At 47.0% G+C, this 19,285-nt stretch overlaps 1 protein-coding gene across 2 annotated transcripts in view; it reads left to right on the plus strand.

Annotated features, from left to right (window-relative positions):
• The first annotated feature begins 759 nt into the window (after positions 1 to 759).
• Positions 760 to 19,285, plus strand: part of WIPI1 (WD repeat domain, phosphoinositide interacting 1) — a 29,135-nt gene continuing 10,609 nt past the window's right edge. Inside the window, exons 1-8 of one of the 2 annotated variants that reach the window (XM_039859202.1) lie at positions 760 to 942; positions 4,888 to 4,970; positions 6,323 to 6,492; positions 9,018 to 9,114; positions 16,095 to 16,192; positions 16,879 to 16,971; positions 17,654 to 17,724; positions 18,388 to 18,495. In XM_039859202.1, coding sequence (XP_039715136.1) covers positions 863 to 942; positions 4,888 to 4,970; positions 6,323 to 6,492; positions 9,018 to 9,114; positions 16,095 to 16,192; positions 16,879 to 16,971; positions 17,654 to 17,724; positions 18,388 to 18,495 — 800 coding nt within the window. In that variant the 5' untranslated portion in view covers positions 760 to 862. The remainder of the gene's footprint in view (positions 943 to 4,887; positions 4,971 to 6,322; positions 6,493 to 9,017; positions 9,115 to 16,094; positions 16,193 to 16,878; positions 16,972 to 17,653; positions 17,725 to 18,387; positions 18,496 to 19,285) is intronic. The other variant, XM_039859203.1, reaches the window with a different exon arrangement.

Raw genomic sequence — 19,285 nt, forward strand, 5'->3', positions numbered from 1 at the left:
GGATTTTGGTAAGCCCACAGTCTGCCATTTATGGTGTTACTTTGGACAAGTTTAGCAGTTCCATGCTTCAGTGCCTCTTCTTTAAATTGGACATAATTATACTTTCCTCACAAAGTTTTATAAGAATTCAACGACATAATACACATAGTTAACACAGTGCTTGGCATGGAGTAATTCTCAACGGCAGTGCAATGGGTAAGATAACTTATCTGTCTGGCCTTAGCGTCCTCGTTTTAGAAACGTTCCTCAAAGCAGCGTGAAGACTCTACGGAAGGGTGGGGCTTTGGCGTCTAACGCCATCTGCTAACCTCTGTGAGTTTAATGGACGAAGACGTACACATGATGAGGGGTTGGGTGGAGTAGGAACCAGCGCGTCCGCTAGTCCCCTTTGCGGCGGCCGCGATGCAGATGCGGGACTGGAGCCAGCAGGTCTGGCCCAGCTGCACTCGTTCTTCGTTTCTCCGGGCTCGCCTGGGGCTCTGGCAATGAAAACACCACCACGTGGCCTGCAACTCGCGTCACACGCCTCTGCCCAATGGCGAGCCGCGATCACGAAATTGGGGGCGGGTCTCCAGCGGGGCGGTTCCGCCCACAGCCGCCGCCAATTGGCTGAAGCTGAGCCGCGCACGGGCTCACGGCCAATGGCGGCCGGAAGTGGGGACTCCGCCCCCTCAGCTGCACAGGTCCGCGGGCCAGGCAGGAGGGGGTCCGGGCGAGGCATGGAGGGGCGGGGCGAAGCGGGGACGGGGCGGAGCTAGAGCGGAGTCGGGGCTGGCCACCCGGCCCGCAGAGCCGGCGCCAGCGGGCTGCTGAGGTGGCTGTCGCCGGCTCGGAGCTGCGGCTTCCTCGGGTCGAGCCCCCCATGGAGGCCGAGGCCGCGGACGGCCCCCCGGGCGGGGTCGAGGGGGCGCTCAGCTGTTTCTCTTTCAACCAAGACTGCACGTAAGCCGCGGCGCCTGCCTTGTCGGGAGGTGGGGGACAGAAAGTCGTGACCAGGGGTGTTGTCCTGTAGGCAACTTGTAGCAAGAGAGGCGCGGGCCTACACTCCAAGAGGGCCTCGGCGGGACGGCTGGGGTTGTCCCGGACTGGTTGGGGTCTTGGTAGCCGCCTCCTCATCCCTCCTCCGCCGCCAGCAGGGGCTTTGGGCACCCCCAACCTGCGTTGCGGGCGGACAGCCAGGAGGGGCTGGCCTAGGGCACAGGGAGAGAGTTACACAGGGGAGGGGGCTGAAGAGAGCTAAGGAATGTGAGGGGACTGAGGATAATGACCGAAGTAGGGGTCTGGGGAAGGAGAGGCAGAGGCCAAAACAAAGGAGACGGGAGGGAAGGGGCAAGTTGCAAGTAGACCCAAGGCGTGGTAGTTGGGGCCCAGGAAGATGGGAGTACAGGAAAAACTTTCCCATTTGTCCTTGAGCATCTCAACGTGGCATCTGGGCAGGGCCTCGGACAAAGAGGCAGCCTATCCCTGCGGCCAGGCCAGCCCCTGTCCCAGCCCCAGCGCTGGGCATCTGGCCTGCCCACTCTGGACGTCAGAAACCTTTCCATTCCTCTCGCTGTGTTTCCACATCGCCACTCAGCGAGGCCGGATCGCCTTCTCCCAGCCCACGAGTCCTTTCCCAGCCCCAGGCTGCCTTCTCCCAGGAGCACCAGCTCCACCCTGTTGCTTTTAGAGTGGGTTTTTAACGTTTCACCTTGATGTTCACATTTGGACTTTGGCCAGAGAGCTGAGAGTTACTAAACTGTCTTTCAGACATCTGGAGAATTCTATCCCTTAGAAGCAAACACCTTTTACCTTCCCTCTTTCTCATGGAATTGTTAGAAGCCAGCCATGGGGACTTTATGGAATAATCTCTTTGGAATGTGCACCCAGAGCATCAGGCAGGGATGACCTCTTCCCGGTTTCCCACTTCCTGCTGTACCAGTTTCTGTTGTGTCCCTTGTTTGGACTCAGCTTCAGACTTGTGCTTTGGCTGCCTGGGACTCGGCTATGCTAATGTTGAACATTAAGTGGTATAACTAAGGCCATGGTGTACCATAAGCAACTCTGGCTTCTATTCCTCTTGTGTTTCTGTTTGAAAACACCCTGTGGCAAACAATATGCCTTTGTTCAAAAAAAAGATGTGTAATCAGGTAATCTGGTCGCTGGACAGCTTGGTTAGATGTGTGACTTTCAAGCTTTCCTTGACCACAACCCACAATAAGAAATTTATATTACAACATTATTCAATACCATATACATGTAATATCACTAAAAGGTGATTCATACAATGGTGTCTACCCTCATTATGTGTGATACCTTCTGGTATTTTCTTTTTCTTTTTAAACCCTTTTTTACTCCCCAAATTGTCTTTAGGATCCACTCACAGTTAAGACCCGCAGTTTACAAAAATGATAGTGTAGATAAAATTCTGAAGTTTTGTAAGAAACATTTTGCAAGAGAGGATGGCTGTTGAAATGCCTGGGTGTTTTCCTTCTCAACTGAACTCAGGTTATGGAGGGGAGTTAGTCTGCTTATCAGTAGTAAATGTTGTAAATGCTGCTTTGTAGCATTGTTTATTAGATTATTTATAAGTGATGTTAATCTTTATTCTAGTTAAGTCCCAGTTCTCATAGCAATTGGATACGAATGTTATTTTCAAAACTGCAGGGTGCTTGGAGAGTTAATTTCCTTAGCCCTGCTGTCAGTTCTCTTTTCTTGGATGAAGGCTCTGCTGGACAGCTCTGTCTCACCTATAAATAAAAGTTTTTGTCACAGTCAGTTGTTTTGAGCCACAGAGGGTATGACACTGGGATTTAAAATAAGTCAAGCCCCTTACTGGTAACTTTAGGAGTATCAGTGTGTCTTTTTTTATAACTGTAGTCTGAATTTGAGATCGGTATTTCTGGAGAAGGTGAGTGAAGACAACTAACCATTACCAGTTTCCTATGCTCACAGTTCATGCTTGGCACCGTGCTAGACACCAGTTATGTTTTCTCATTAGATTGGTGATACATATTTGTCCCAAGCCCTACCCCCATGAAGGTGATGAGACATTTTTTTTTTCCTACAGAAAGGCATTATGAATAAAATAAGATTTTAGTCTGAATTCCTTGATTCAGAGGCTTTCATAGCCATCGATTAATCATTTAAACCATAATAGTGATCACACTGCCATTTTCTCATCTATAACATTCTTCTGTTCCAGGCTTATGTTTGAAAATTATTTTAAATTGCCACATCTTTTGGTTAGTATTATGACTCTAGTTGTAACATTTTACATCCTTTCTTGCAAGCTTAAGAAATCTCGGTTTCCAACTAAATGCATCCATGTGAAAAAGTTTGTATGGAAAAAAATTTAAAAGTAGTAAACGCTATAGAGTACATTTTGAAGTTTTAAGATGCTGCTGGCTTGCCTTTCCGGAAGCTGTTTGTCGTCATTGAGGCTATAAGTCTGGATGCCACTGCTGCTCATATGCAAATATCTAACACAGCAGTGGAACCATGGGGCAGGCTGGAGAGCTGAGGAACAGGAGCATCTACCTTGCTGATTAAAAGTTAACTGTAGTCACCTATCCCTGTATCCCAGGGAAGAACAAATGTTGGGAGCAAAATTGTCCCAGGGACAATCATGTGACCTTCTCTTTTTTTGGCTAGTGAAACAAGAGCTGTGGCCATTCAGGCTTGTGGCAGTAAGCTGCTTATTTTAGTCTATGCTTCTCTGTGAAGAGCAAATCTCATCTTTTCAGATATTTGTTTTAAATGAAGAAGTTGGGCTAATTTTTAGGTCCACTTAGGACCACTTTAAGGTCCCTTTCAGCTCGGACATCCCATTTTACCAGGGTGGAAGCGCTCAGGGTCAGCCTGCTATTCTGAGATTGCCCTGTGTCGGGTTCTGCTCACCACTCAGGCCTTGGAGGCAAAGCAGGAGCGAGTCGGAAGGGGATTCCCAGCTGCTGAACAAAAAGGACTCATTTGCTTTCATCTTGAGGTCATGGAAACCTGGGTTCACACTCTGTGTATATGGGTTGAAAGTGAAAAATTAAGAAAACAAGGTTTGTTTGTTTTTTTAGCCCACATTGTCCCAGATAAGCATTCAGCATTTGTTTTGTTTGTTAGTTGATGCTAACTTTGTGGGACCTAGTATAAAGCAGAGTCCTCAACCCTGGCTGTACATTAGAGTAATTGAACTAAACCAGACAAACAGAAAAATCCAATTAAATAAAAAGCTCAAGGGTGGGAGAGCAGGGGTAGACAGTCATCCATATATATATATATATATATATATATATATATATATATTATTTTTTTTTTTTCTGTAATCTTCCCAAGTGTCCATCCAGGGCTAAGAGCTGCTGGTATAAAGTGTCCAGGATGTTTTCATGGAAAGTGATGAAAGAAAGCATCTATTAAATTTCGCCTACCATGCCTGCTAGGAACATGTATTTCCTTTTTAATCAAAGAAAAAAAGATCATCAAGAAATAAAAAATTATTTACCTCTTGGGAAAGTACTTCTCAAACAACCAGGAGACCCCTAATTTTGTTGGGGGTAGCACTATCATGAATATTCTTAAACATTTCATTTTTCCTATTTCTGCCCATTTAGGAAGGCACAGTCTCTGGCAGGTTTGACATTTCACTTGATGATAGGTCCCAGAAGTTAACAGGTCTCCTAACCATTCCACATTTTTGTGTGTAGCGGTCTTTGACCTTGTCCCTTTTACTGTACCTGCCCACCTGACAAAGTGTGCCTCACCAGGTAGAAAGTTATCAAATATGGAAGCACCCGAGGTTGTATGTTTATCTGTCCCCTATGAGGGTAGAGGGGAAAAGGGTGTTTGTCTTCAGGCAGATGTGTGGCTGGAACACAGTACCTGATGCCATTCCCAGGTTGTCATTGTCTCCCACAGATCCCTAGCAATTGGAACCAAAGCTGGTTATAAGCTGTTTTCTTTGAGTTCCGTGGAGCAACTGGACCAAGTCTATGGAAGCAGTAAGTGTGTGTGCGTGTGCGTGTGTGACCTCAGGAACACCAAATCCCCTCTCTAGACTTTAATCTGTGGTGTTTCTGAGCTTTCTGCGTTTCCCTTCCTTTAACCGACAAAGTTGAGTCAGGATTTTTCAGATTTAAATAGAAATCATTGTCTCCACTTGCTTGAAGAAACCATAGCGAAGCCCTTAGTGAGCTGTAGCAATAGCTTAGTAATGTTTTCTTTCTATATTAAGAAATCCTTTCTTCGAAACCACACCGTTGACACTTTCGTGTGCATATATACGCAGTCATCAGTTTTTACAGTTGTCAAGAGATCACTTGGGATTTTTTTTTTCCGGCCCTCAGACTGGCACTGTAGAATATTGGTAACATTCATTCGGTCATGGAAGTATTTTCTTTGTTTTAATAAAGCGATACTATGCCATTTGCACAGTCTGCATCAAAGATGTTGGAGTACTTCTAGTGAACATTTAAAAAATTCAGCTTAGAAAAGTGACTCTCTTATTTTCTCAGGTTAAGTGATAGCTTATGCCATCATAATAGTGAAGAATATACAATCTTTGGATTTCTTGGAAAGAAAGTGGATTGGTAAATTTTACACTGGGCTCCTAAATTATCTGTAAGACATTATATCCATTATGCCATTTTCACGGCTACTTGACTCTGTACCTGTCCTGCGTTGTTCCCTACCGGACTTGCCCAAGCACAAGAAAGGCTCACATGTGAAAAGAATGTCCTCAGAAAGACACCGAGGCCTGCTCCTGTGGGCGCCCAGCAGGCTTACGAATTTACCTCCTTCCTGAGCACAGAAGCCCCTCCTGGTCATAACACGGGTGTCCAGATTGTTTTCAACGGGAAGAGGGATTCCAGAGAGGGCCAGGGAGCATAGCAAGATGCGGGGCACAGACTTAACTATGTTACTGTCCCCCATGGCAGCCCCGCTCTGAGCAACAAGAATTCCGAGAGCAGAGGCTCACGACAGAGTAGTCACTTCTTTGAAACCTCTCAGGGAGAAAGGGTAGATAGAAATTGTCTAAACCAACCAAGGATGTTTTCTGGAGCAAACAGTGGCACCCCGGGGCTCTGGAGAGGCAACTGCCACTAGAGACGTAGCTTTGTGTTCTAGTCACTACTAGCATTTTCTTTGCCTCAGATATTGGAAAGGGCTTTGGAACTATGACATCTGGAAACCATTAGAGCTTCACCGTGGGGGGAATAACCATGCATCGCAAATGCGTGCCGAGGAAGGGCACCCGGTCAGGAGGACCTAGATAAGGCCGACTAGCTGGCCAGAGCCATGCTCAGTTGAGGGGAGGCTGGGGCCCCGTGACCTTGGTTGCCTTCCCTCTCAGATGAGATCCCAGACGTCTACATCGTGGAGCGCCTCTTCTCCAGCAGCCTGGTGGTGGTGGTCAGCCATACGAAGCCACGGCAGATGAACGTCTACCACTTTAAGAAGGGCACAGAGATCTGTAATTACAGCTACTCCAGCAATATCTTGTCCATAAGGCTGAACCGGCAGGTAAGTGGGTCCCTCCAGATTTCAAGGCTTCTGCTAATCGGAACCAAAGAAAAAGATGGATGCCTTTCGAGACGAATATCTCTAAAGCAAGCATCAAATTCTAAAGCGGACGTTGGTACTCAGGCCTAGCATTTTGGGGCTGCAGGAAAGAGAGTCTGCTCCATGTGTTGCATTCAGTGCTGGGTCCTCCCAGGTCCTTCTGCCTCATGTTCTTTCTCGAACGTGGGCCACCGGCTAGGTGTACTCTCCCCTGGATGCAGGCTGCGTAGAATTCTGGCTCTGAAACTGTCCCCTGAGCTACTGCGGGGGCCCCTTAAGCCAGCGGAACGCCTCTGGTTTGGGTCTCAGATGGTGGCATTCATCACAGACTGGCCGTCGTGCCTCTCAGAACGAAGCGCCTGAGGAGATAGCGAGGTCCTCCTGGGTCAGACCTGATAACGGTCAGTAAAACCGCCCCTTCTCTTGCTTTCCCAGCAGGCCAGGGACTCAGTCTCATGCTTCCACTTTTCTTTCACCCAGCTAACCCTTGAAGATTTTTCTCGTAGTGTTTTCTTTGTCAAAGGAAGGACTATTCTTATCTCAAATACACAGTACATTCTCTTGAGAAATATCAGTTCTTGTTAAGTATCTGAGGTATTAGCAGAGTTTCTGTTGAATTATTAGGTTTTTAAATCCTACGAGGGCAGGGACTGTATCCATTTTGTTCACTATTATAAGACGTGATAGAAAAGACAGCATGGGGTTAGAAAAATGCTCCGTAAATGTCTGTTTCCTGACTGCCCGTTACATAGACAAACAGATTCTCTATATGACCATGCAGCTCTGTCTGTTCAAGTAAATATTCCCAGGATGGCGAATGGCTTTGCATTCATTAAGGACAATGTTTTCTTCTGTCTTCGTACCTAAACTATTAAGTACTAATTCATTTTTTTAAACAAATGAGACAAATAAGGTGCTTTCTTAAGTTTATGAGAAGGAAGAAGGGTGTTTCGCCGAGGCGATCGACTCTTTTGATTGAATATGCACTGAAGCCTGTATAAAGCCGTGTGGTAGGGAACAGCCTGAGAAGTAGAATATAGGGATAGTCAAGCAAAGCGGAGCATGAGTAAAGAAGAAAATAAATCCGGTTCTTGACAAGGGAGGGAAAGGCAGCTTGGAGATTTTGAACTTTCAGGCTTTCAAGCACAATTCTGGGCTCAAGCGCCCTCTCTAAGTTGGGAGAACGTGACATGTCATTGCGGAACTTTGATCTTTGCATGTAGTAGAAAGCCAGCATATGAAAATTAAGTATCCTTTTTTTTGGCATTGATTGTGTTTTTAAGATTGTTTAGGTAGATGTCCTGTGCAAATCAGAGCCCTCAAATAGTGTCTCTGGTATTTATTTGTCTAACTTCTCTCTCACTTGCTCTATGATATTTTCAGTGGGACAAGGAAGGGTTATTCAAGCGTCCGAGTCTGTTAACCTTTAGATGCCACATCTCACAATGTCACTAACACTCATTAACTTTAAGGTTCCCCGTCCCCACCTTCCAAAGGACAATGTACCTAGAGCTGCTCAGCTATTAATGGCCAAGCTAATCTGAACCCTTGCCTCTTGGGTGCTCCGACAGCTCAGCAAAATCAGAACCACTAGCCTCAAGGGAAGCTGAGTCAGGCGTGCGCAGGGCAAGGCGGCAGCTGCTCGGAGCAAGGGAAGCGCCGCTGCACCAAAATTCCTCCCCAACAGAGTCAGCACCCAGCATCTGCTCACCGGTACCGAGTGCTGCATCCTGTTCCTTTTCCCACACAGCACGTGAACCCCGTGGCCTGTTTCTGCTCGGCGGAGAGCATGGCCATTGGGAAGGGGCTCCCAACTTGCCAAGTCCCATTTGCAGAGGAAGAGCAGGGTCTCACCACATTGGGCAGGAGGACCCCCAGGGAGGGGAGCTCAGCAGGAGGGGAAGAGGGTGCAGGGGACACAGGATATGGGGACGGGGTGTTCACACGAGGGCTGAAGGGCTCCTGCATTCCCTTCGACCCAGCTGGAGAGACTGCACAAAGGTGGGTCTGCAGGAGAGTTTAGTGGAACGAAGTCAAAGCTGACAAGCCACTGGCAAGAGTAAAACAAGACCGAGTGACAGAGGGGAAGCAGGAGGAGGACGTAGGAACACTGAGAGACAGCCTGTCTGATGGGAATAGGAACCCAAAAGCTTGCCCGAGATTATCCTAAATGATAAAGCATGTCTCATCAGGAAGCATTCAGAAATCCCCATTCTAAGGGGAGGGAAAGTACAAAAAAAAAAGAATCTCAATTCCTGAAGGTCTTGTGTTTTCTGCTCCCGGGCAGGTGGATGGCGATGAATGTACCCATAGCTGCACACACGTGCAGGTACATAAACATAATCTTCAGCTTGAGCATCCAGATTCTTTTTCCTTCAGGCTTAGAATCAAGTTAGGACTCACAAGAAATAGGAGTGATTTCGGTCTGGTTGGCCTCTTTTCAAGGAGCCGGCCTGGCGCACATTGATGGGTCTGTGTGATTACAGAGGCTGCTGGTGTGCCTGGAGGAGTCCATCTACATCCACAACATTAAAGACATGAAACTGTTGAAGACCATCCTGGATATTCCTGCAAACCCTACAGGTGAGCTCCCCAAACCAGAGAGGGCCCCCTCGAACCTCTCGTCCAGGGGTTCCTTTCACGAGCTGCAGTATTTGTGCTTTATGAGTCTTAGTGGTGTTTACCTCGGGCTCATGTTGTAATGGCGGCGGGTTCAAGTTCATTAGGCTGCGTGGCCATCGATGCCACCCAAGAGAAATTCCTTTCATCTGGGACCCATTCTCAGCAAATGTGTCAAGGCATTTAAGGTAGACGCGTCAGAGATTTCACACACCTGCTATTGAAAGGTGTTTACCCCTAATTATTTTTTGTGGTTGTTCAGTACAGAGCAGGTATAATCATTAGAAACAGGTTTGGACTTGGTGTGTTTGCATGACCAGGACCAAGACAAGCCGAGCCAAAAAGAATGTGTCTTGTTACTTAACAAAGAAATATCTACTGGGGTGATATGCTAGAATATGGGACTTGACAAAATTCCCGGAGTGGAGCGCTGTTGAATAAGTGACCCGTTTCAGAATGGGAACAGTTTAGATTTATTAGGTCGAAATAGCAGACGATGATGTTTTATGAATTCATTGAGCTAGAAGTAAATGAGAAAGAGGTCCTCTGTTGGCTGGCAGGGTCGGGGGCCATCACACTAGAACGATTGGTGTACCTAACGATTCAGCTTTGTGTTTGTAAATTGTATTCCAGTTCAGTACCCTTAAATAACTGCTTCTGTTCACTCTAGTTTCCCAATATTTTGTCACCGAATTTCAAGATCTGTGTGGCCCAACCCAAGTCACCTAGATTCTTTAAGCCTCAGTTTCCTTGTCTGTAAAATAGGATAATAATGCCTATCTCCCAGGATCAGCTGAGAATTAGTCGAGGTGGCGTTTGTGACAGTGACCCACTCATGGCCTGCCATGCAGTAACTACGCCCTCTACCTCGCTTCCCCCTCTTCATCTCCCTTACATGGATGGCTGACTTCCGTGCTTAACACTTTCAGCTGTAACAAAATGACATTTTAAAAGAATAAAGCCATCAAGATAATTTTAAAGCATATTTCACAAAATGGAGGAGGGTAAATGAAGAAGCTAAGGGGGTAAGTGTTTTGTTTTAGGATTGAGAAGTTGAGCTAATCTAGAAGAGTGCTGACGACATACTGTGTCCCCGGTACCATGGTAGACACTATCAGATGCAGGTACGGCAAGCATGCCAGGAACCCTAAACCTAGCCACACTATTCCCTGAGACCGCCTGCTCTGTGTTACAGAGCAGTGCAAGACACGTGCTCTGGCAGCCTTTGTGGGAGTGGGACCCAGGCATCAGGACCGGGGCTAGGGACAGTCATAAGGAAGCTGTGTTCCCTGATAGTGTCAGGGGCGGGGGGGCGGGGTCTGAGCAGAAGCCTGGAGGGTTGGGCCTGAACTAGACCTTGACAGATTTGGTCAGGGGACAGTCCTGGCCACTCCCACCCACACACTCAGGCCATGCAGCCACAGGCCTGCCCTCACGACAGGGCCCATTTCTCTTGCGAAAAGTGAAGTTTCTCCCCATCTATTCTTTTTAGCAAATACAGCTGTTCTTCTTAGGTCAGAAAACTCCTTGGTTACCTCGCTTTTTGCATTTTCAACAAGGAGAACAAAAAAATTTCAAAATGGGGTTGGTTGTGCTTTATGTTAAAGAGAATTATTATTTGTAAAGGGAATAATTGTTTTTTTCTCAAGGAAAATTTAGAAACAATGGGAGGTGTTTTCTCCATGTCAGAGAAACAAACAAGATTCAGGAATAGTTTCAGCATTTCCTTCTGAAAGACTAAGACGTGTCTGATTACACTTTTGCTGTTCTTTGGAGAGATAGCCCCAGATTTATTCAAATCCTGAAATTTATCGTTATCATCTCAGCTTCCACTGAGCTCCATTCCTACATCTGTAAAATGGAGACTATAATTCTTACCCCCAGAGTTACTATGGGGAGGGCTAACTGAAGGCACAGAGCGAGAGCCAAGGCACATCTCGGTACACTCGGGTGGCCAGCTAGGCTCACTCACTACTAGCACAGCACCAGCCCAGAGGCAGCCTGACCCCGGCCGCCGTGGCACCACAGTGACAAGACGGGTTCCTGACTCAAGAACCATCAGTGGCTTCGGAATGTCAAAACCACGAATGTAAAATCGGGGGGGGGCCAGGAGTCTCCTTTACCTGTCCTCATTCTCTGTTATTTCCTGAACCAAAATATAAGATGGAAACTCTTTGCTTTTATAAATCCTCAACGAGTGTACAGGGGAGACAGAATCACTTGTCCAGCTGGCTGGAGCACACAAATTCTGCATATGTTTTGCCCTGGTGAACTACAGATAAATGACCTGTCCTGGGCGCCCCCGTCGCTTTGCACTCAGTATCTAAAGAGGCTGGAAATTTCCTTCCTCTCTGCCTGTGTTTGTATCATGCCCGTTCCTGTTGTGTCAAAGATTGCTGGCTGTTTCCTCTAAAGAGTTTGGCCAGACGGGGCTCGAAGCTCATTTCCTGCCACCACAGGAGAGGGTGGAAATGTCCTCACAGGTTCTGTCAACTGTGGGACTCAGGGGGACTCTAGGTGCCACAGGTCTCACAGCCTCACAGGGAGTAAGTATTGAGGGGGTGATCTACACCACGCAGCGGGGTATGTCCCAGAACAAAGGAGTGGCTGATTGCGGGAGCTCTTTCTGAAAATGGCCGTACAGGTGGGGGAATGGCTCTCCTTTGCAGTCGCTTAGCGCATTCGCAAGCACAGAGATTTCTTTCCTTTCTGTTGTTGAAAATTGGAAAGCATATTTTGAGACATTAATCACCCCAGAGGGAACTGCATTTTACAGATCACCATGAACTTGCTTTAAGTTTGACATGTCATACTATAAATACCACAGTGACAATAACTTGGGATCCTAGGACTCCTTTCTAATCTAGCTAATGCTGCCACTGGTTCTTGAATTGATAGCAGGCCCTTCTTTTCCAGCTGCAGAAGAATTACAGCCAAACAATTTCAGTGAAATGATAGTTGACAGTGATTTATGAAAATGTGTATCAAGTCTAAAGTCCAAAAGCCACATCGAAACCCAGTTCCTACACAGAAAAAAGACGAGAAGGAAACAGGCTCAAATATTGAGAATAGTGGAAAACCTCTAGTTTTTTAGAATCTTCATATTTTTTCTTTCTTCATATTTTCTGGGTTCTGCAAATTTTTTATACTATCGCTTTTCTATTATAAAATTTTTATCAAAGAAAAGACTCCCTTCCTAAAAAAAAAAAAAGGCTTTGTGTGACACCTGTGACAGAGACAGAAGACCAGAAGAATGATATCTAAGCCTGAAGCAAAGTTTTCATGCTTTCCTTGGGACTTCACGAGAAATAAAGATTCTTTGCCGTTTGGATTCATCTGAGAACTGGACCCTTGGAAATCGAAGGAACTCAGATGTCTCTGGGGACCTTCATTAAGTCTGCGAGGGTCCGTGTGCAGGATCCCTTGGCTCAATTCACATGGGTTGGCAGAAGTGCAAGCCCAGAGGCGAAGCTGTCAAGAAAGTGCTGAGGTAGCACAGTATACCTGTTCCTTTCCTGCTAGAATCCAGGATCATCTCATTCTCCGCTGGGAATTACAGAACGTTCTATGTTAGCCGAAGAAGTTGAAGCCCTTCTTCCTGTCTGGGATATTTACATTTTAACATAAAACTCCGAAGGGCACTGTATACCTGTTAGAATACTTTATCAAAAAGAGAATAACAGGTGTTGGTGAGGGTGTGGATTAAAGGGACGCCTCACACACTGCTGGTGGGAATGTGAGCTGGTGCAGCCACTATGGAAGACAGCATGGAGGTGCCTCAAAAAATGAAAAAAAGAACTGCCTTATGACCCAGCAATCCCACTTCTGGGTATTTATCCTAAGGAAATGAAATCACTCTCCCAAAGAGATAGCTGCACCCCCATGTTCACTGCAGCATTAGTTATAAGTCAAGACATGGAAACAACCTAAATGTCCAACAACGGATGAATGGATAGAGAAAATGTGGTCTATGTGTACAAAGGGCTATTATGCAGCCATACGAAGAATGAAATCCTGCCATTTGAGACTGCATGGATGGACCTCGAGGGCATTACGCTAAGCGAAATAAGTCAGAGGACAGATATCACAAATACCATATGATCTCATTTATATGTAGAATTAAAAAGAAATGAGCTCATAGATACAAAGAACAGATTGGCAGTTGCCAGAGCTGGGGCAGGGTGTGGGCAGAATGGGTAGAGGGAATCAAAAGGTTCAAACTTCCAGTTATAAAATAAATGTCACGTGACCGTAATATATACAGCATGATGACTATAGCTAATAACACTGTATTGCATATTTGAAAGTTGCTAAGAGATTAGATCTTAAAAGTTCTAATCACAAGAAAAAAGATATAGCTAAATATGGTGAAGCTATATATGGTGAAGGATGTTAACTAGACTTATTGTGATGATCAGTTTGCAATATATACAAATATTTAATCATTACATCGTATATATGAAACTAATATGTCATTTGTCAGTTATACTTCAATTAAAAAAAAGTTCTGAAGGGCAACTGGAAGTATGCGTCCAAGCCTTCCCTGCCACAAGGATGGGCCCCCCATATCTCTGATAGAGAAGTGAATGAACACTTGGCATCTTGGAATGTTAAAACTGGGAAGAACCCGAAATCACCAGAGCCCCTTATTTCACGGAAGAGAAACAAGCCTGCAAAGGCCACAAATAATCAGCCGGAGTTATACAGTACAGGGTCTAAAACCCCATGTCCTCAGTCTGTTTCTGCCAGATAGATATTTTTAAAACATGGCCTTTTTGTCTCTAGCAGCTTTGAGATGTAATTCACATGCCATATGACTCACCCATTTAAAGTGCACAATTCAGCAGCTTTCGGTGTATCACAGAGTTGTGTGACCGTCACCACAATCAATTTTAGAACAATTTTAGAACACACCCTCCCCCCCCAAAAAGACCCATACCTCTTAGCCATCACCGCCTGGGCCCCCAACCTTAGGCAACCCTAATCTCTTTATGTCTTCATAGATTTATTTACTCTGGACACTCTATATTAGTAGAATCACATAATATATGGCTTTCTTTCACTTTGTATAACATTTTCAAGTTCATCCATGTCATCGTGTACGTCCGTACTTCACTTCTCTTTGTTGTCTAAGAATGCTGCATTGTAAGGATAGACCACATTTTATCTCTCCGTTCATCCGCTGGTAGACCTTCAGCTATTTACAGTTCTTCGCTTTTACGAATAATGTTGCTATGAATATTTATATACAAGTTTTTTAATGACTATATGTCTTAATTTCTCTTGGGTATACACCTACAAGTGGAATTTTTGGGTTATGTGGTAACTCTGTGTTTAACTTTTTGAGGAATTACCAGTCCCAGCCGCAGTGTACGAGGGTTCCAATTATCTGTCCTTTTGGTAATAGCCGTCCTGGTGAGTGTGAAGTGGTATCTCATTGCGGTTTTGATTAACTCTGCTTTTTAAAAACACATGTGCTCACAAGCCCTCAGTTCTTGCCCACTCCAGTCCTACAGTTTCCACATAAATCACCTCTTCTCTGCTAAGCGCCCCTAAGGGCACCCCCCAGGCAAGCTAACCTGCTCTCCTGATTGTCTTCCCACCCCAGTTTCACAAGACCAGAATGCCTTCTGCCTGCCTGGCCGTTCCTGAAATTATATTTGCATTGCAAAGAACCCAGACGAAATGGGGATCTGGGTCGCAGAGCAAAACTGGGAAGACGTGAGTGGTCTCTTCTAAGGCCAGGACCAAGAGTGACCTTGTCTAGGCAAGAGGGTTGCAGGGTGCCACAGCACACGGGGAAGGGTACCAGGCTCAGCCACGTTGCTCCCACAGTTCTGTGTGGCAAGCAGGTGATAAGAGCACAGCCCTGGCCGTGTCCTCGGCAAAGCCAGAGCAGGAGGTAGAATCTCGGTTCCAGTTCTCAGTGTTTGATTGTTTTTCCTCTTCTCTTCCTCCCAGCAGATTAGGCAGGGCACCTTGTAGCCTGATCTAAAGATTTTCTTACCCTTTCATAAGAAACCCATTTAACAGGCTAACTTGTAACAAAGATGTCGGTCACCTTTTTTATTTAGAAAGATGTCTCTCTTGGCTAATCTCAGCGTTCTTCTTCTGGTAATGCTTTTGGTTTTGGTAATTCCTTGAACTCACTTCTATCATGTACACCTCTATTCACCTAAACTGTTTTTGTGAAAATCCTTTACTCGAATGCTATTAGGACCGTCCCCTTGAGCCCCCTTGTAAATAAAAACGGCTCGTGTTGTTTGATGCTTCGATTGGCTGTTTCCTCATCCAGGATACTGTCAAAGCATCTCAAGTCCAAAGTGTCCTCTTCCTTTAGTGTGTTTCAGTGGCAGACACACCGTCTTAACGGCACGTGCAGCCCTCAAAAGAGCTTCCGTCTCTGGAAACGCTGATCTCCCTCCTCCAGGCGGGGCATTCGGCTCAGAAATGAGTGATTCTAAACAGGTTCTTTCCCTCGCCGTCTCCCGTCTCCCGTCTCCAGCCTGGAATGAATGGCTGCCTGTACCTAACCGCCTGTGAAAGGGCTGGCACGTTCTGCCCTTTCACGATAGGCAGTCTTATCTCAGCTACGAGGAAATTCTCTCGTAGGCCTGGAGCGTAATGGAATCAGAAGAGAAGTTGATGTGGTTTCAGAGCCCTGGGGTAAAATGTGGAGAAGAGCATCTTCAGTATTCTAAATTCTGGTTGCTTAGCTGCAGGGATAGAGCGGGAAAGGCCAGTGTCAGATCGGGAGGTCTTCTCCTATGGATTTACTTTATTGGAGTGCTTTGATGAGAAGTAGCAACTGGAAGTAAGCGCCTGCAAAGCCGTTCCCCCATCACCAGTAGGTGGCGCTGCAGTCGCACTGTTTCCAGGTGCCCTATCCAGGCACGCTGTCTCCCTGGACGCCGGCTTTTCACCTGCTGTTTGTTCCCTGCCAGGTCTGTGTGCCCTCTCTATCAACCATTCCAATTCTTACGTGGCCTATCCCGGGAGCCTGACTACAGGCGAGATTGTGCTTTACGATGGACACTCCCTGGTAAGTTGACAGTGACGTGGGCCGGCCCAGCCCACCTGCTTGGCTCTGTGGTCAGTGGCAGGTGACGAGCAGGCCCTGTCACAGTGGGATGGGTGCACGGGCGGAAGCAACACAGGGGAGTGTGTTCTGGCCTCGGCAGGTGGGTGTGGAGGAGAAGGTAGTGATGTTCGCCCTCATGCCATCAGCAGCATGGCTAGGGGCAGCATGCCAGGCCCAGGCAGACATCTGCAGCGTCGTGGAAACTGAAACCACCTGCCAGCGGTGGCCTGTTGTCAGGTTGCAGGTGTCATGCTGCAGTGTGTCACGGCCTGTGACAACGTGCATCTCTCACATTTCCTGTCCTCTGCTCTCCAAGCTTCACAGAGCAGGACAGGATTGCCGCAGGAAGCCCCCTAAAGAGGGACATAAGGAGGGCCCATGGCAACGACATCACCCCTCATGGGACACAGCTGGTTGTCCATCTCCCCGAGGGCAGGAAAGGGATAGAAACAGAGTGGCCCTTGACGCAGAATCTGGATGCAGCAGAAAATAATGTACAGCTTTTATGTAAAGAGTCTGCCGGAAATGCTGGAGAGAGAGCAGGAGCCTGGCAAGTGAGGCGGAGTGTCTCGGAAGAGGAAGTAGGAGGCAAAATCCATCTTCCTTCTTCTCTGGCATCAATATCCATTTTTCCTTTCCACCAACAGAAAACAGTCTGCACTATTGCTGCCCATGAGGGGACACTGGCCGCCATCACCTTCAATGCCTCAGGCACCAAACTGGCAAGCGCTTCTGAAAAAGTGAGTGTACCCCACATCCTCAGGGGCTCGCTTCCTGCCCGGAGTCTGCTGGATGGCTCCCGCGGTATCAGGGATCTGATGGAACGAGTCTGGTGACACGAGGACTAACTGGTGTCTGGGACCGCTCAGAATTCATTTCAGAGGGAGAATTTCTGCCCTCCCCACGTCGTGATCTATTGATGCGTTTATTAATTCAATGGCTCGAAGGCCTGTGCTATGCAACATACAAGGAACTTGGCACAAAAACTTGCAGCCCTGTTAAATGTGCATGCACATCATCATAGATGCAGATAGATGCCGCCTTCCATCAACTTAGTATAAACAAAATGCTTTGCTATCAGGAGAGATCATTCGCTTCTGACTAAAGTAATCAGGGAATGTGATCCAGTTGAATGTCAAATGCCATGAGAAACAGGTCTATTTTGACAGGCACAGATTGACTCTTCTAGGAAGCCAGGGCAGTGTGAGCCTTGGGCTAGGGTGGGAGGGAAAATGAAAACAGACACGTTCTGAGAATTGCTTATATGGCACATGTACAAACCGAAAAGCTTCCACGTTCCACACTTAGTGCTTCCTCTTCAGAGACAGATGTTCAAAACCGATAAAACAAGCTCCTCTCTAAAGGGGCATGTCTGTGTACAGCCATTGCTGGTCTGAAACGTCCACCTGCTTTCTCTTCCAGGGCACGGTCATCCGCGTATTCTCTGCACCCGAAGGGCAAAAGCTCTACGAGTTTCGGAGAGGGATGAAAAGGTCTGTGCCCACTGTGAAACGCACTGTAAAGTTTCCACAGAGGTTCTGCCCTGTGTGGCCAGCAGCCAGCTAGGGGGAGGCCGGGGCGCGGCTCCATGCTGTCACCCCTGGGCCCTGGAGGAGGCAGAACTGTACTTTCCCAGGTAACTGACTTAGAGGCCCACTTAGTGCTTGGTACACCTGTGAGTGTAGACACCGTGTCAACACGGCAGTTCAGCCGCGAGGCGTACTTCCTAAGTCTTCACCAAGGTGGTGCGTGTGTATTTGCAAAGCCATGAGAGTCCTCTTCGATGTGTCTGTGGGTGGCCGGCAAAGGAGAAATGACAGAGCAAGGGAGTTACAACCCAAAAGTAATTTCTGATTCCCTTCCATGGGGGAGAAAAAGCGTGATGCCTGGGATCCTGTTGGCTGTGGGGTTTGCAGCTGGAAAACTTCTCAGATGAGAGGAAGGAGCAGTGACTTGTTTCAGTCTGAGACCCCGACCCTTTACGAATCTTTTCAACGCAGATTTCGAAACATGAATGGCACAATGTCGAAGGGTTTTTAGAATACCTAAACTCTTCAGGATGCATATAGTTTTCTCATAAAGCTGATATCTGAGCTATCATGCAATAACCCTCATTTTCCCTGGCTCACTAGCCCGTACGTTGCTCTCTATTCTAGGTATGTGACAATCAGCTCACTAGTTTTCAGTATGGACTCACAGTTCCTCTGTGCCTCCAGCAACACCGAGACGGTGCACATCTTCAAGCTGGAACACCTCACCAACAGGTAAGTACAGCGCCCCGGAAGAGGCAGAACTGTACTTTCTCAGGTGACTGACTTCGAGGCCCTGTTCACTCCGTGCTAGTGACCACCGCCAGCATAAGCCACTTCTTCCTTGTTTGCATGCCATAACCTTGGTTTTGCCCCTTATTTCTTCACCAAAGTGGCATGTGTTGGTTTGCAAAGCCTTGGTGATGTAATGCACGGAAGCACAAAGCCTGGGGCAGGTAATTTAATCTTCCTGTACTTAGCTATAAAATAATCTACACATCTTGTGCTTGTCGTGAGGATTAAATGAATTCCTTGACCTGAAGCATTTAGTGTAATGCCTGACACACAGTAAACACTAAGAAGTGTTAGCCGGTGCAGCTATACATGTACTACTGTATTACACACCTTCAGTGCCCAGGAGTGTGCCTGGGGCAGGAGTGGGGTGAAGGTTGGCAGTATAAAGCATGTGCTTGATTGCAGCCAGTGCTGTGTGTATAGTTTCCTATGGTTGCTGTGATGAATCACCACAAACCTAATGGCTTAAAATAGCAAGCTCGCATTATCTCACAGTTTCATAGGTCTGCATTTGAGGATGGCTGAGTTCCCTACTCAGCGTCTCACAAGGCAGAGATGCCAGTGTCGGCGGGCCGCATTGGCCTCAGGAGCGTGGAGCTCTCCTCCAAACTCATGCCTGTTGTCGGCAAGAATTCAGATCCTTGCAGTTGTGGCAGCGAGGTCCCCGCTCCCTTGCTGGCTCTCAGCTCCGAGGCCGCCCGCATCCCTTCTCACGCAGCCTTCAAACCCG

Source organism: Pteropus medius, unplaced genomic scaffold, assembly GCF_902729225.1.
Source record: "Pteropus medius unplaced genomic scaffold, Ma_sr-lr_union100, whole genome shotgun sequence".
In the NCBI taxonomy this organism is placed as follows: domain Eukaryota; kingdom Metazoa; phylum Chordata; class Mammalia; order Chiroptera; family Pteropodidae; genus Pteropus; species Pteropus medius.